We start from the raw sequence: 16,593 nt of genomic DNA, 5'->3' as shown, positions 1-16,593 counted from the left end.
TTTATACCATCGAGCATCACTGGTTATACAACTCAAAACTGGTCTTACATCTTCAATGGATTCTCCTTTCAACCATGACCCTGAAAGTCAAGCCCAGAAGACAATACTTGATAAGAAGATACCATAAGAAGCTACCATACTACTGGAAGACGAACCCAGGAGGGTCTTCACTAAAAACCTCGGAAGGCTACGGTACCGATTCAAGCTTCTATAAGACATTGATCTGAAAGGGCACAACCTAGAAAAACATGAACCACAAAAGGTACGCGATTCTTCATAAAAATTTGTGTGCTAACTTTAATTGCAGAGTTTTGCACAATTAAGAAGCCACAACAACTGTAGAAGAAACAAAGAAATACATTATCATCATCTATAAATTCCACATCAGACGATAAAAAATGCTACAAAGTTCAATATATACTTGTACAATAATTACAACAAATCCTCTCATCTTCGAGTAGAGTTGACATCGTCTCCCCAAAACCCCAGTACTTCTGATGATCGTTAGGGGGTCCCAAGATATCACTACCACACGAGCATGAAAATCTTCCCCTCAAAGCACAACAGAAAAACTATCACTAATCGTCGTCGACCATCATCGACCGTTGTCCGCGGATTGTCACCGACCACCGCCGATTGTTGTCAACTACCGCAGGCCAGACACCATCAATCAACGTCGTAACTTGGAAAATCTAGCAACCCTCTCCCGTTTGTGGGACAAGAGCTCACCACTACGGTTCATATGCCAACTACGACCAACATGGTCATCAACTCATGCAGCTCCCGACTCCTGTCCCAACGGTCTATGAACGTTATCACTGCTTACCACTACGGTCCATATGTCAACAACGACCTACACAATCATCAATTCATATAGTTCCCGACTTCGGCCACAGCTGCCTACAAACGTCATCAATACTCGCCCCAACGACCTACGTGATCATCAGCTCATACAATTCTTAAATCTGGCCCCAGCGGCCTACGGATGTCAACAATATTTGCCCCAACGACCTACGTGGTCATCAACTCATGCAGACACCGTGTTCGGCCCCCGCGGCATACAAACATCATTAATACTCACCAACTACAACCTATGTGATTCAGAGTTCCTGCAACCGCTTACTATGACTTCTCTGGCCAATCAACGCTTCTAGAGTAACCATCTACAATGACCATTGTAACTTGTTGTCACCAAGAATTGCAGTCACATTATAGTTATGCAACTTCATAACTCTATCTTCTCTAATTTAGGGGAAGAATGAATGTGTGCACTTATCATTCATAATAGATTATTTCAATTTGGCTACGCCCCGTTGTTTTTACCCCTTTCAAGGGTTTTTACGTAAAAGGTAGAGGTGTCTCATTCCGCTTACTTGTTTTCTGTTATCTATGTGTGTTGAATTCTCGTCCAATGCTAAAACAATAATCCATTACTCTACCACCGCAAATTTTCTAGCGCGCATCAAATTGTATTATTTTGAATATATATTCATTATGTACAAACATTAATGATTTAATATTTATCATATATTTTACATTAATGGGCTTTGATCTAAATTTTTAAATTCATCTTTAGATTAAAAATCATGCAATGTTATTACATCTAAATATAATAAAACTCTTACAAATTGGATTAAGATGTTTTAATATATTTTAAATTTTAGGTATGACTTATATGTTGTATATATTACGTATTGGATCATATTAAAGAAAATTTCATTCATATCGTTGAGTTTTACTTGTTTATATGTCTAATATCTGAATCTTTATAATGATCATGAAACATTAAAATATATATTTTACTTTAAACAATTTAACATTATTGATATTTTAAAAATTATTTAAAACATTAAAATATTATAAAAAAATAGATAATAAAATTGAGATAAATATTATATAGATAAATAAATAAATAATTCTAGCATCATTCATTGCTACAAATTATATTAAGATGAACTTAAAAATAATTGAATATACCTTCGATGTTCGTTAAATCGAGCCAAACATTATTAACATAAATTCAGATTTATTAAATTTGTTCATCACATGAATTTAACCGAGTTAGCTTAAGAGAAAAATCATAAGAGTAGATTTATGTCAAATATAATAAAAAATATTTAATGTATTTAATATTAAATTTAAGACATTAATCAAATTTATTAAATCCAATTTAACTCCCCCCATATATATATATATATATTTGTATATAACAGTAATTTTAAAATAAATTTAATAAATCTGTAACAGAATATTCCGAAATATTTTTTTCCTCAAGGGAAACTATTTAGCAGGGAAGAAGTTTGGACAACAACTCGGTGAGGGCGGTCGCAGGATCTCTGCCCCGATCGAGAACCAGTCAGCCGAGGTGAGTTCTTCTTCAAATCTTGCCTCCATGATCGCAGGATGAAATTTCATAATTGTTGATTGCAGGTTGATCCCAATTCTAAACGAGGGAACGCCTGCAAGATAATCATTGTTTTCATCGAAATCGGTTCTTGCTGTAACTGAGTACAATTTTCTTCCCGAACGAAGTTTGAGAAAGGTGGAAAAAAATAGCAGCAACTGAGAAGAGATAGATAGAGAGAGAGGCGGAATGGGGGTTATGTCCAGGCGGGTGCTGCCCGTCTGCGGTAGTATTTGTTGCTTCTGTCCAGCTTTGAGGGCCAGATCCCGGCAACCTGTGAAGAGATACAAAAAGCTTATTTCCGATATCTTTCCTCGCTCCCAGGTTAATATCCTAGTTTCAGGTTCTTTTCTGCATGATGTAATTCTTTGGTTTACCTTGTTATTTATATAGAATTGGAGCAAGTTGCGCTGTTTATAAGCAAAATTGATTGGCGTTCTTAAATGGTACTTAGGTGTTTGGTTTAATTCTATCTAGATCAGTGTTGTAAGCATAATAAAGTTATTCGGACAACACTAGTGTCCATCGAATGCAGCTTACTCGGTTCAATGCTACCTTATTTAAACAATGTAAATATTATCTAGAATAATCAAGGATTCTTACGTTGTTTATTTGTTGACATTTTTCATAAACGACAAATTTAGCTGATATTTTGATGTTATCAGAACAAAATTTATGTCATTTGTGAAATTAGTTTTTGAAGATGTTGCCAAACCAAACAAATGATATCTCCAAATAGGATAACATTGCATAACAACCCCTTAAGCAATATAGATTTCCCTTAGGGCATGGTCTGATGCCTTCTTAATATTTTTTCCTTTTTTTTGAAGTACAAACACTTCTAGAGAGTCCTATTATGTCAGACACAGGGAAAGTCTAGGACACCATGCCAGATTCACCATTTGGCATGTCATGTTCTCTAATTTCCGCAAGTTTAGCACATCCCTTGGACCTTTTTTGAGACCTCTTGACATATCATAAATATGAGAGACACTTATATTACAAATAAACTATTGCACTTTGATCATGAGAACATGATTCATCATATTTGATTTAAGTCGTCTTAGTAACTACTTTGGCATTTAAGTGGCGATACCTTTGATGGTACTACCTTAGTACACACATTTTTTTGTGCTTGCTTCATAAGCCAACCCTTTTTTGAATATCAAATAAGGAGAAACACGAGTTGAGGAAATAAAATTCAATAAAAGAAAAGAATTCAATAAGTCAAACATCATAGAATGCTATGGGGATTTCTAGATTCTCGACGGCTATAATCATTTGAGCCAACCTTGATTCACACACACACACACACACAAATATGCATCTGTGTGTATACATGCATGCACACACTGACATGGGGCTTTGCCTTGGCCACGTGGGAGCAGGGTTCTCCCGCAGCGGGAACACGGGAACGAGAACTTCTACTAGTGAATCAGCTGGCTCTATTGAGGCCGGTTCAAGGTGAGCCCAGACCGAGCGGGTTGGGGCGGGATTTTGATGGGCTCGCGGCCTTCCGCACCCTCTCCTTCTTCCTTTTCTACTTCTTCATTTGGAAGTATTTTTATGGCTAATTTCTGAATATTTATGACCTCCCCACCCCTTGTGTGGGTGTTTCCTTCTTTATCTCTTTCCTTTCTTCTTCATGTAAGAGTTTATTTATTTGTTGTTTTCAGAGTTTAGAGGTAGTTTTTGCTGTGTGTTTAGAGACAGTTCTTTTTTCCTTTGTGGGCTGTATCCGAGGAGGTGGTGGTGCTTTGACAGTATCTCATTCCAAGGTGGTGTGTATCTTCCTCCCTTTTGGCTATCCAACCCTCCTCCTCCTTAGCTGCCGGTCACTCCTAATCCCCTTTCCCAACCTCCGCCGCTCCATCTTCTAAGTTTATCTTGTTGTCCAACACGTTCCAGCTGTCCCCTCCACCTTCCATCGGTCACCTATGACTCTCCAAACCTGTCGTACCTGCAATTTTGCACCTTCTCCACATTGCCATCAGCCTCCCTTTGCTGCCACTACCCTTGAAAACCACCCTGATCCACCTAGCCGACCCCCACCGTTCTTGGAATACATCCTAGGGGTGTTTCTTGCATCATTGATGTTTTGTGTTGTTATTTTCTGTTGTGTTGCTTTGTCTACATTAATAAAAGAATGTTTTGATGTTTACTTTTTTTTATCCTACTAGTTTCTGTGTCATTTAATATCAGACCTAGCCAAAATCTAGTCCTATCCTAGGGTTCCCTAGCATCTGCCCCCACTCATGCCACCTCCTACCAAAATTTTTCTACCCTAAAAGCTTCGACGGATGAAGTTGAACCTTCCCAAACCCTGAAGATTGACACGGGAGCTTATCGCCCACGGTTACTGTAGTAGCTACAGTACCGCTGACGCAGTTACTATAGTCATTTCAACAACCGCGACCCCCATTTTCTATTTAATCTCTTTCATTTCTTTTCCTTTTCATTCCTTTCGTGATGATTTCTCATTATAGTTCATTTTCTTCTCTAATTCTTTCCTATTCCTCTCCTTGCCTATTATAACTTTTTCCTATCCTCCTCTTTACCTATTTTATATACTAATCCCCGCTTTATATAGGTGTGTTTTCTAAGGTTTGGGAGGAGTTTGATGAGTACATATTTCTGAGTGTTGCCTTAGAGGTGTTCTTCCGCTTTGGGAGCTATACTTCACGATGAGAAGGTACTGGTTGTAACTTGTTCTAGGTGGTGCTCCAGTTGTAGCTCAAACCTAACAGGACATTCTTCTTCATTTAAGAGTCTATTTATTTGCTGCTTTCAGATTTTAAAGGGAGCTATTGTTGTGTGTTGATTTACGATTCCTAGTTAGAGTTCGTTTCCCCTTGGTCGGCTGTATCTGAGGAGGTGGTGGTTGTCCGGCTATATCCTACTCTAAAGTGGTGTGTATCTTCCTCCCACTTGACTATCCAGCCCTCTTCCTCCTTCCCTTTTGCTGTCGGTCACTCCTAATCCCCTTCCCCAACCTCTGCCACTCCATCTCCTGCATTTACCTTGTTGTCTAGGACCTTTCGACCACCCCTCCACCTTCCGCCAGTCACCGACGACCCTCCAAACTTGTTTTTCCTGTAACTTTGCACCTTCCCTTGCTGCCATCAGCCTCCCTTTGCTGAAAACTACCCTTGCCAACCACCTTGATCCACCTCGCTGATATCCACCGCCCTTGGAATACACGCTAGAGGTGTTATTTGCGTCGTTGGTGTTTTTTGTTGTTATTTTCTGCTGTGTTGCATTGTAACCTTCTTTCTATATTAGTAGAAGATTGTTTTGAGTGTTTCCGCTGCTTATCCTACTAGTTCTGGTGTCATTCGGTATCAGTGCTAGCTTAATCCCAGTCAAATCCTAGAGTTTCCTAGCATTCGGCTTACCCTGCCACCGAAAAATTTTTTCTTACCCTGACCACCAATGCTAAAACCAAAACCTAAATTCTCTTTGCTGATTTTTAAAATCAACAATCCCAAAGCAATTTTTTTATACCTTAAATTAGTTTTATACACTATCTTTCATCTCCCAACTCTAAACCTTAGCCATGCCACTAAGGAGTTACATACCTGAGCCTACTTGGAGGAGATACGACAAGAGGTACACCAACTTCGCTAGTGGATTGCGGACTTGGAAGATGAAATTCAATGGAAGGCTACCCTCGACCATGATCTGAAATGCTGAATAATGAACGAGAAGATATAAAGATGAAGCGAGAAACACTCCGTCAATTTCTATCAACTTACTACTGCTAAAAGTTGCAGACTCTAGCGTCGGAAAGAGAGCGATCGCATCACCAAGCGAACCCCTGCTACTATCCAACAAAACCAATATGCAAGTCTGTCACGACTAGAAAATGTGCAAGTTCCACGAATTTGGATATGTTGAAACAAAATGTATAACCAGGGGAGTGATCTATTTCGCCAAACAGGGCGTCATCAAAAAGTTGGGTAAAGACACCACATACACTGAAGAGCAGTCCAAATAAGAATTTTCAGTCTACGATGCCTTCCCCCGTGAAAGTCGCTTGTTCGTGGATACTTCCAATGCATTTTTTCCATATGATCAAAATGAACATGCGACTTTTGACGAAATTGTGGTTCCTACTCTCCTAGAAGATGAGAACTTTTTGTTTAAACTTGTAAAAATCACGCAGACTGGAAGATGTCTGAATTTAAAATTTCAGTGGATGGCCTTAGTAATGACCAATTAATAGCATCACGGGAGGTTACACTTTCAGGCTTCATCCCAGTGTTCCATATGAAGAAACAAAAGGAACGCAACAAAAGATGTCAGTTCTACAAAACCTCAAGAGTTAGAGGGAAGACCCGAAAGATAATAAGAATCACCCATAAACCAAACTCTTGCAAACCCTCAACCTCGCTGAGGCCCAACTTGTCATAGATGGAAAACATATGGGATATTTACTTGTTTGAAATTTAGATTGGGAAAATTTACGCAATGGTGTACCTTCGGCTCAAATTATGCCAAACTAGAACAGATCGATAGGGGGGGTATGATCGTAAGTGGGAAAAACTCCTCAAATGCTTTGGTAGCTAACGCAATCACCAGTGGGATCCAGTAACGACCGATGAAAACCCTAAGCTTCAAAAAAATGAGGTCGAAGCTCCCCCGACCACGGGAGACTGACGTAAGGCTTTGCCTTGGCCACACGGGAGGAGGGTTCTCCCCCAGCAGGAACACGGGAGCGGGAACTCCCGCTAGTGAACCAACCGACCCAATTGAGGCATGTTTAGGGAGAACCCAGGCTGAGCAGGCTGGGGCGGGATTTTGATGGTGCGAATGGTTTTTGGCGCCCTCTCCTCCTTCCTTTTCCGCCTCTTCTTCATTTGGAAGTATTTTTATAGCCAATTTCTGATTATTTTTTACCTCCCCATGTCTTCCTTTTGTGTGGGAGTTTTCTTCTTTATCTTTTTTCTTTCTTCTTCATGTAAGAGTATTTATTTGCTGTTTTCAGAGTTTAGAGGGAGTTTTTGCCGTGTGTTGATTTCAGATTCCTATGTGGACTTCTTTCTTCTTTGTGGGTTGTATGCGATGAAGTGGTGGTGCTCCGACTATATACTACTCCAAGATGGTGTGTATCTTCCTCCCTTTTGGCTATCCAGCCCTCCTCCTTCCCCTTAGCCACCGGTCACTCCTAATCCCCTTCCCTAGCCTCTGCCGCTCCATCTCCTGCTTTTACTTGCCGTCCAACACCTTTCGGCTGCCCCTCTGCCTTTGGCCGATCACTTATGACCTTCCAAACTTGCTGTCCCTACAACTCTGCACCTTCCCCCCACCGCCATCAGCCTCCCTTTGCCACCACCACCCTTGCCACCACCACCCTTGCCACCACCTGATCCACCTAGCCGATCTTCACTGCCCTTGGAATACACCCTAGAGGTGTTGCGTGCGTTGTTGGTGTTTTGTGTTGTTATTTTTTGTTGTGTTTCATTGTAACCCTCACTCTACATTAATAAAATATTGTTTTACGTGTCTTCACTGTTTATCCTACTAATTCCTGTATCACACACACACACACACAGATATATATATTTAGGGAAGGAGCATTATATGACTCCCTATATATTCATTGAAATAAAAGTACAAATTGTGGAGTGCAGACAGATCCCCGCATCTAAAAAGCCCAAAAAAATACAAAACTCACTCCCAAAGGGTCCCATCTCCATCATTACAACTCAGCGCCCAAAAAACAAAGAAATAAGTAAATACCAAGAAATCCATACATGCATACCAAAGCAAAAGAGAACTAAAACGTATAACATGTATACCGAAGCAAAGAAAACCAAAACGTATAGCAGTAAGAACTAGGGAACCCAATCCAATCATAGTAAGAGTCCTCATGAATATATGGAGAAAAGAGCGAGCCTTGATGAAACTCTAGTACACCACGATGCAGTCCTTTCCAAGCAAAAGCTTCAGACAGAAGAAGGGGCAAAAACAATGAGCCAACCAATAGTAATTGAAGAGACAAAGTAGCAGCATAACGGGGCAAGAGAGGGACCCCCCGAATGTCGAAACCGAACAGGGAATGGCAATAACCGAACAACCCAATACCATAGAGCAAAAAACAGAAACAATAATAAAATCAGTAGTATGAGCAGAAAAGGGGATAAGTACAATAACCGACCTCGAACTAGCCAAATGCTTCCATACTGGAAAATTATCTAGTAACCATGAGAGGAGGACAATCTCTACCATAAAGTTAACCATATACCGGCCAGATTAATGTGCCAAAAAATGGCACAAGAAACTCATAAGAAACTTAATACAGATAAAGAGGTTAACCAAACAACCAGGCTACCGAGAGCAATCACGATGAACATAAAGAGCATCCACTTTGTCCTCAACCACCAAAGTATGTAGGGGGGAATAGTGCCTACCCAACTATTGTTACTTGCACTACCAACAACAGCAAGCCAATTGGCGGGTCTATTCTCCCACGATGAATGAACCTCCAAATAACAGAAATATGAGAGGATATGAGTTTAATTCTCTTAATACAATAGAGAATATCCCACGACACATTAACCGCACTAGCAAGAATATCAACGAAAATACGATAGTCACTCTCAATGATAATAAACTGCTAATTAAGAGATTAAACAATCATGATAGCCATCAACATGGCCCTAGCCTCTGCTCCAAGAGGAGTATCGGAGAAACAGGGAGAAGAAAAGAAGAGAATACAGTCCCGACATTATTCCTATCAATGCCCCCACAACTAGCATTGCAAGTTTTCCAGCTCCCATCGGTGTTAATCTTCACCCACCTTGTGGGAGGAGGCCGCCATCTCACCAAAACTAGGAGTTGCGGTATCCTCCCCCCAACTATAACCGCTGGCCCCATAGATTCAAAATAAGAAATGCTCGAGAAGAAGCTGTCTTTAGCAGCTCCCACCTTACAAAGTTTGTTAACATAAGTGATGATATTTGCAAAAACCGCCGTACTTAGAATGACTTTACCCTCATGCCTGATATCATTACGGGCCATCCAAATAAACCAACAATAATGTTGAGGATAAATTTGTGAGAAATGTTTATGTTTCTGATTCGGGTATATATATATATATATATAAAAAAAGCGCAGCGCGTGGCCTCTCGCGTGGCTCCTTACGCGTTAATAAAAAATGAAGGTTACAAAAAAAGGGGTGGAAGGAGGATCCCTTGTAAAAGAAATAAAAATACATAAAGTCCTAAGGGTTTCTCCATCTACATTACAACACTACACAAAAAAGATGTAAAAGGAACTATAAAGTAACCACTTTCAAAAATACATGCATGTGTCCCAACAAAACGTATACCAATCCAAAGCAGTATACCCATTATAAACATGTAAAGAAAGTGCAAAAGAAGTGGTGTGAAACGTAAGACCGAAAAATGTTGAACCATATCTGAATACCAGTCAAAATGCAGAAGAGTAGCCTCGTGACCGTCCAAGAACAGCTTCAGCATAGAAGGGATTGTGAAGCTTATCACCAGAAGACCAAACCTGTTATGAGAGTTAAAAGTAACAAAGTAGTGAAACAAAAGTACAGTAGTTACAATAGTCCAAAAAATGTTGCTTTGCATATAATATGAAACTGAGGGATGGCGGAAATAAGAGTTTCTTGGAATGAATCACAATGACCAATATGAGCGAATTGCCTCCATTCATATAGCATATTTAGAGATAAAAAAGTATGGGCCTCGAGATTCTGAGTACTGAGCATGGAATTCGATAGTCAACAGATATGGCGGAGTAATCTAATGGCCTTAACCCACAAATGTTCCCACAAATGAGTTACCATAAGCCACAGAAAATACAACCAGTAATTCCTCCAAAAATTGACAACAAGCCACACAAAATATGTCCAAAATAAGTGGTTTTGAAAGTAATTAGTCAAAGCAGCTACCACCACCAGCTTAGTATCAGAAAAATAACAGTTAAAGCACTCCATAATAAAGCTAGCCAACGTGAAGTCAAAAAGCTCAAAATGGTAGCTAATACCAGTAATGGTAACCAAAAAGGAAAATCGAACCATTAACGCATGCATCAAATGCAAACAGTTACTCATTAAGCCCAAACCCATCTCCAAAACCCTGTATTGAAATTAAAATTCATTGCCCTCGCTTTATCACAATCCTGCATATGTGGCCAAAGAAATAAACCACTGCAATATCCATTTACACCAAATTTACCAAATTCGAATAAGTACCCAGGGAACTTCTTGTGCATAGTATAATTTATAAAAAGGTAACCATTGTTGAGACTAAAAGGCTCAAACCAGCATACCTAGGGAACTATAATATATATATATATATATATATATATAAAAACCAACTGCCCTAACAAAAGCAACTGCCAATAAAAGTTTGATCTCAAACATTCATCTCCCAATTCTGCATAAAACCGTAAAGCCCCAAAAAAGAACCAGCAAATCAATTATCATGGTGCCAAGGTGAAAGTATCAATAAGTAGCCATTCTGCTTAAAACCCCAAAAAGGAGGGCCAATTTTATGCTCGAAAACAATCTCCAAGAAGAGCATAAAGGGACAATCCATGTAAGCCAAATCCAGAAACATATAATGCAAAATTAACCCAATTGGCAATTGCTTTCTTAAAGTTCAGATTCATGGGTCAATAGATACCAAAAAAGCACTCAATACGATGCCAAACATCTTTAGCAAAAGGACATTCAAAGAACAGATGATTCAGAGATTCAACAACATTTTTACAATTATAGCAGTAAGATGCAAGTTTCAGCCCTTTTAATTTAAGTATATCATCAAGAGGGAGCGACTTATGAAAATATCTTCAAAGGAAAAAGGATAGATGGAGAAATAAGTTTATGCCAAATAAAAACATGTCATTTTCATGGAATAAAAGAGTGCAGGTTTGAGTTGAGCCATATAGTGACAGATGAATTAGTATGTTTCTTCCATGAAGGAAGAGCTTTATCTTGAGGTTTAACAGGAAATCTAGTAATGGCAGAAGCAAGTTCACCAACTAGGGCATTCAACATATCAAGATTCCATTCACCATTAATCCAACAATCCGAAACCAATAAATTAACATCATAAGCATGAGGAGGCAAAATAGAAAATATAGAAAGACCCTAGTCATCATTCCAAAAGGAGATACTACCGTCACCAATATCCCAAAACATGAAATGAGAAGCTACATCATGTGCAGCAATAATAACTTTTCAAAGTCTAGAATCCCCCACTCTCCAATTAACATTGGATGGATGTAAGGTCTTACAATATTTATGTTGCATGAATTTAGCCCATAGAGACTCTCCCTACCTAAATTTGAACCAGAGTTTACACATATTTATGTCAATAGTGTGCTGGAGTGTTTTAAACCCAAGCCCACCTGCATAAAGAGGTTTGCAAGTGTAATGCCATGTAGTCCAATTCTTAGTATTTCTATTGCCCTTCCAAAGAAAGTTGTTAAAAATATTTTCAAGCATCTTTTGAGTACTCTTTTTTGGTTTTGAGAACCTGCATCATATAGAGAGGGAGTGTGCAAAGAACACTTCAATAAAGCGAGCCTACTCCTATGAGAAAGGAAATTATTTCTCCAATCATTTATCTTGAGTTTAACCTTATCAATCACCTCATCCATCTGGGTTTGCTTAATTCTGCCTCTAAGAATATTGACACCAAGATACTTTAAAGGGAGCTTAGAGATTTTGCATCCCGTAAATTTAGGAGCCCAATCAAGGGTATTAGGTGGTGCACCTTTGCCAAAATGCATGGAACATTATCCATATTGAACATCATCCCAAAAGTATTTGAAAATCGTTTAACAGAGTCATGGTAACTTTAATGACACGTTTGCTAGCATTTAAAAACAGTATGGCATCATCGGCGAAGGCAAGATGACTCACAACAATTTTTGACTTATGGGAAAATTGAAGATAAGGGCGCTTCATATGTAACTTATTAATAAGCCTGGATATATAATCGAATGCAATTATGAAAAGTGTGGGAGAAAGAGGGTCTCCCTGCTTGATACCCCTTCCAACAGAAAAGAAACCACGTGCTTCACCATTGACCATCACACTATAGCTATTATTGGACAACCATCGATGTATAAGAGAGCAAAATTCCTGTTTAAAGCCCTTAGATTTCAGAATATTGAGAATGGAGTCCCAACTAATGGTATCAAAATCTTTTTTAATATCCAGTTTAAGAACCATGTTGCCCCCTCCACTTTTTGTCCAACTCCTCAATCAATTCTTGCGCTAAAAGAATATTGTCAGTAATGTCCTTGCCCTTAATGAAAGCAGACTGCTGTTTAGAAATAATGTGATTGAGATGAGACTGCAGTCTACTAACAATGATCTTACTCATAACTTTAGATATTACCGTGGTGAGAGAAATAGGAAGAAAATTATCTTAAGTGATCTTATCATTGCCTTTAGGAATAAGGACAATCAGAGTCGAGGTGAAATATTTTTCAGGATTGTTTCCAAGGAAAAAACTTTGGATAGCAAGAATAACTTCCTTCTTGATAATCTCCCAAGCATGAATGTAGAAAGAAGAGAAAAAGCCATCAGGACCCGGGGCTTTATTTGGGCAAATATATTTGAAGTCATTCAAGATTTCCTGCTCATCTGGAGGATAAACCAAGCTAAGATTATTAATATAATCAAACTCTTTTTCAAAATAAGTGGGATCAACATGCATAGTATGGGAAGAATTGTAAAAGAGTTCAGTGAAAAAGTTAACGGCACTATCACCAATTTCATTCAAATTAGTAATAATAATGCTCTCATCAGCTTTTTTAATTTTTAAAATGCTATTGATATTTCTTTTATGCTTAAGAGTTGCATGAAAATATTTAGTATTTCCGTCTCCTGAAACAAAGGAAGAATCGTTAGCTTTCTGTTTTAACAAATTTTCTTCTAATGTAATAGCCTCCAATAGATTTAAATGAGCTTGAGCAACATTGTCTATCAAATGAGGGGAACCCGCAAGTTGAGCATCCAAGGAATCAACAGTGTTCTGAGCATCCTTTACTTTTTTATGAACATTACCAAAAACCTGGTAATTCCATTTAATTAGGTGAACAACCACTTTTTTATGTAATTGCCAAAGAACATGCCAAGGAGTACCAGCACCATCATAATTCCAAGCTTGTGTCACCACATCAAGAAAAGTAGTATGTGAAGTCCAAACATTAAGAAATTTGAATCTAGAAATGACCGGCTTGACAGTTAAAGCCATTGTGAGCAAGATAAAATTATGGTCAGAAGTAACATGACTCAAATGTTGCACATTCACAATAGGAAAGTAACTTATAAAAGCCGAATTAGCCAAGAAACGATCCAATCTCTGATAAAGAAATCCTTTTCTCCAAGTGTAAAGAGAACCAGTATAGCCCAAGTCATAAAAACCTGCATTAAACACATAGTTAGAGAAAAGGCTAATAAGATCAGACTCCACTCTGCCACCCTTTTCTTTCCATCGGCTTCATGATCATATTGAAATCTCCACCTACAAACCGATTATCATTAATGATACTTCCCATAGACTCAAGTTTCTGCCAAAGCAAGATTTTTTCATGCAGTATAGAGCTAGAGTAAACAAAGGTGCCCCACCCCTGAAAACCATCAAAACAAATTTGTGTTAGAATGTATTGAGTCTCATCTTCAATAATAGAAAGGTTAACAGTGGGCTTCCAGAAAACCCAAATCTTGTTATTAACGTTGCAGTGAGATCGATAGCCCTTAAATTTATTGAGCATTCTATGCTTGTTCACATGAGTCATAGGCTCCAAAATAACAAAAATGAGTAATTTATGAACCCTACACAAGTTCTTAAGCCTATTAAGGGAGTTAGGGTCCGCCACTCCTCTAATATTTCAAACCATAATATTAATCATGATGTCGTGAGCTAATCCTTCTATCAAACCATAATATTAATCATGATGTCGTGAGCTAATCCTTCTAGAAGATCCAGTAGGGTCTCCAACTGTTCTCCATCTGAGTGATAAACATCTTCCTATATAATGTTACTGGCGTTGAGTCTAGCTAACTCAATGTTGCGTTTCTCTTTTTTATGTGAGTATTTTTGCACTTGCCATTCATTTTCCAAAGTTGATGTGGCGTTGTCAAGAGCGTTATTTATATCAAAATGTGTTTCAACAATAGGAGAATGAACCGTGATACTAGGAAGAGTAGAGGGTTCTTTATCATTACTGTGACCTGCAAGAGAAAAGTGCCTATTAACATTATTAGCTTCCACATGCTCCTCATTGGTCATTTCTTCATCAGGCCCCGCAAGAGGGGTGTCCATAATGAACATTAGCATCATGATTGTTGGAGTTATCAACTAACTCCATATTATCATTAGGCTGCATATGTTTAGATGTAGCAACATTACACAAATGTGAGACTTCAGCTCCTTGATGCCCATCATTAATATTTAATTGTTGAGGTAAGATCTCAATACAATTATTAATAGTTCCTGTAACCAAAGGCTGCAAAAGAGAAATAGCATTAGTATTGAGATTTTCAACTAAATCATTCCCATTTTCAACACCAGTCGAAGCATCATGTGGATCAACAATTAAATTGTTAGCAGGATTACTAGATTGCCTAACATTCTGGGTAGTTTTGAGTTGAAGATTTAGACGAAAGCATGAAGTAGTTTGATGCCCGAACATAGAGCAGTGGGTGCAGTAAAGAGAGTGTCTTTCAATTTCAACAGGCTGCCAATAACTTTGATGCTGCGAGCCTATCCAAATTTCATTACAGAAAACCTGAGTAATATCTCGTTCGACCAATATGCGTGCTTCAGAAGGTCTCAATAGAGTGAAAGTAGCATGATTCATTTTCAAAGGTTTCCCATATGCAACAACGAGTGAAAAAAGTATTTCTTGGTTAAAAATATGTAGTTTAAGCCTGGGAAAACGAATCCATACCGAAATAATAGGCAACTCAGCTTTAGGATCAAAATGAATAGAACATTTCCGAAATTTCATCAAACTATTTTCCACTCACATAAACCTTTTAGCAAAGAGGCGAGTGTAGTCCTCGTCATTAGCTAATTGAATAAAAATATGTCTGCCATCATATGATACTAACCTTCCACCAGCCTTTTAATTTTAACATTTCAAACTCCCTCTGTATGAGCTCAACCTTAGGAATGCCATAAGTAAATTTTCCAACTAGGGCAAGGCGACAAGAGGAGGCAAGCACATAAGTTTCATCCTCAGAGACATAAAGAGCAAGTTTACCATTTTTTTCTCCCAATTTTTTGATGAAAGTGTAATCTCCACCAACATTAAGATTGTCATGAAAAGATTGTGGAAAAAATTCCGAGGAAGGTGTAGAGGAATTTCCTCCATCTAACACAACATCAACAAAAGTACGAGAAACTGGCGGCATGATCGAAACAAGAAACGTAACAAAAATTCGAGAAACACGAGAAACGTGCGGCAGAATGAAGAAGACTGAAGCGAATTCGACGCTCAGCGAAAGGGAAGAGACGGAAACGAGTTCGAGAAACACGAGAAAGCTTGGCAAGAAGGAAAGGACGAAAGCGAAATAAATATTAGAAAGATCTCACCAGCCGAGAGACGAAGCTCCATCATCAGCTGCCGAAAATCGCCCAAGAATCGCCAAACCCTAGCAGAGCTCTTATCTCCATCTGCGAGCTATCCTATTATTATTATATATATATATATATATAGGGTGTCCATAATGAACATTAGCATCATGATTGTTGGAGTTATCAACTAACTCCATATTATCATTAGGCTGCATATGTTTAGATGTAGCAACATTACACAAATGTGAGACTTCAGCTCCTTGATGCCCATCATTAATATTTAATTGTTGAGGTAAGATCTCAATACAATTATTAATAGTTCCTGTAACCAAAGGCTGCAAAAGAGAAATAGCATTAGTATTGAGATTTTCAACTAAATCATTCCCATTTTCAGCACCAGGTGAAGCATCATGCGGATCAACAATTAAATTGTTAACAGGATTACTAGATTGCCTAACATTCTGGGTAGTTCTGAGTTGAGGATTCAGATGAAAGTATGAAGTAGTTTGATGCCAAAACATAGAGCAGTGGGTGCAGTAAAGAGAGTGTCTTTCAATTTCAACAGGTTGCCAATAATCTTGATGTTGCGAGCCTATCCAAATTTCATTACAGAAA

General features: G+C 38.5%; 1 protein-coding gene across 1 annotated transcript in view; it reads left to right on the top strand.

Annotated features, from left to right (window-relative positions):
- Window positions 1-2,286: 2,286 nt before the first annotated feature.
- LOC110028750 overlaps window positions 2,287-16,593 on the top strand; it is a gene marked incomplete in the record, with an annotated part of 93,376 nt that continues 79,069 nt past the window's right edge. Inside the window, 2 exon segments of the mRNA XM_020730729.1 lie at window positions 2,287-2,365; window positions 2,431-2,728. Of these exon segments, the coding sequence (XP_020586388.1) occupies window positions 2,594-2,728 (135 nt within the window).

This window comes from Phalaenopsis equestris, unplaced genomic scaffold, assembly GCF_001263595.1.
Source record: "Phalaenopsis equestris unplaced genomic scaffold, ASM126359v1 Scaffold000523, whole genome shotgun sequence".
Classification (NCBI taxonomy): Eukaryota; Viridiplantae; Streptophyta; class Magnoliopsida; order Asparagales; family Orchidaceae; genus Phalaenopsis; species Phalaenopsis equestris.
The sequence above is the reverse complement of the archived record's forward strand: the minus strand, read 5'-3'. Positions and strand labels throughout refer to the sequence as shown.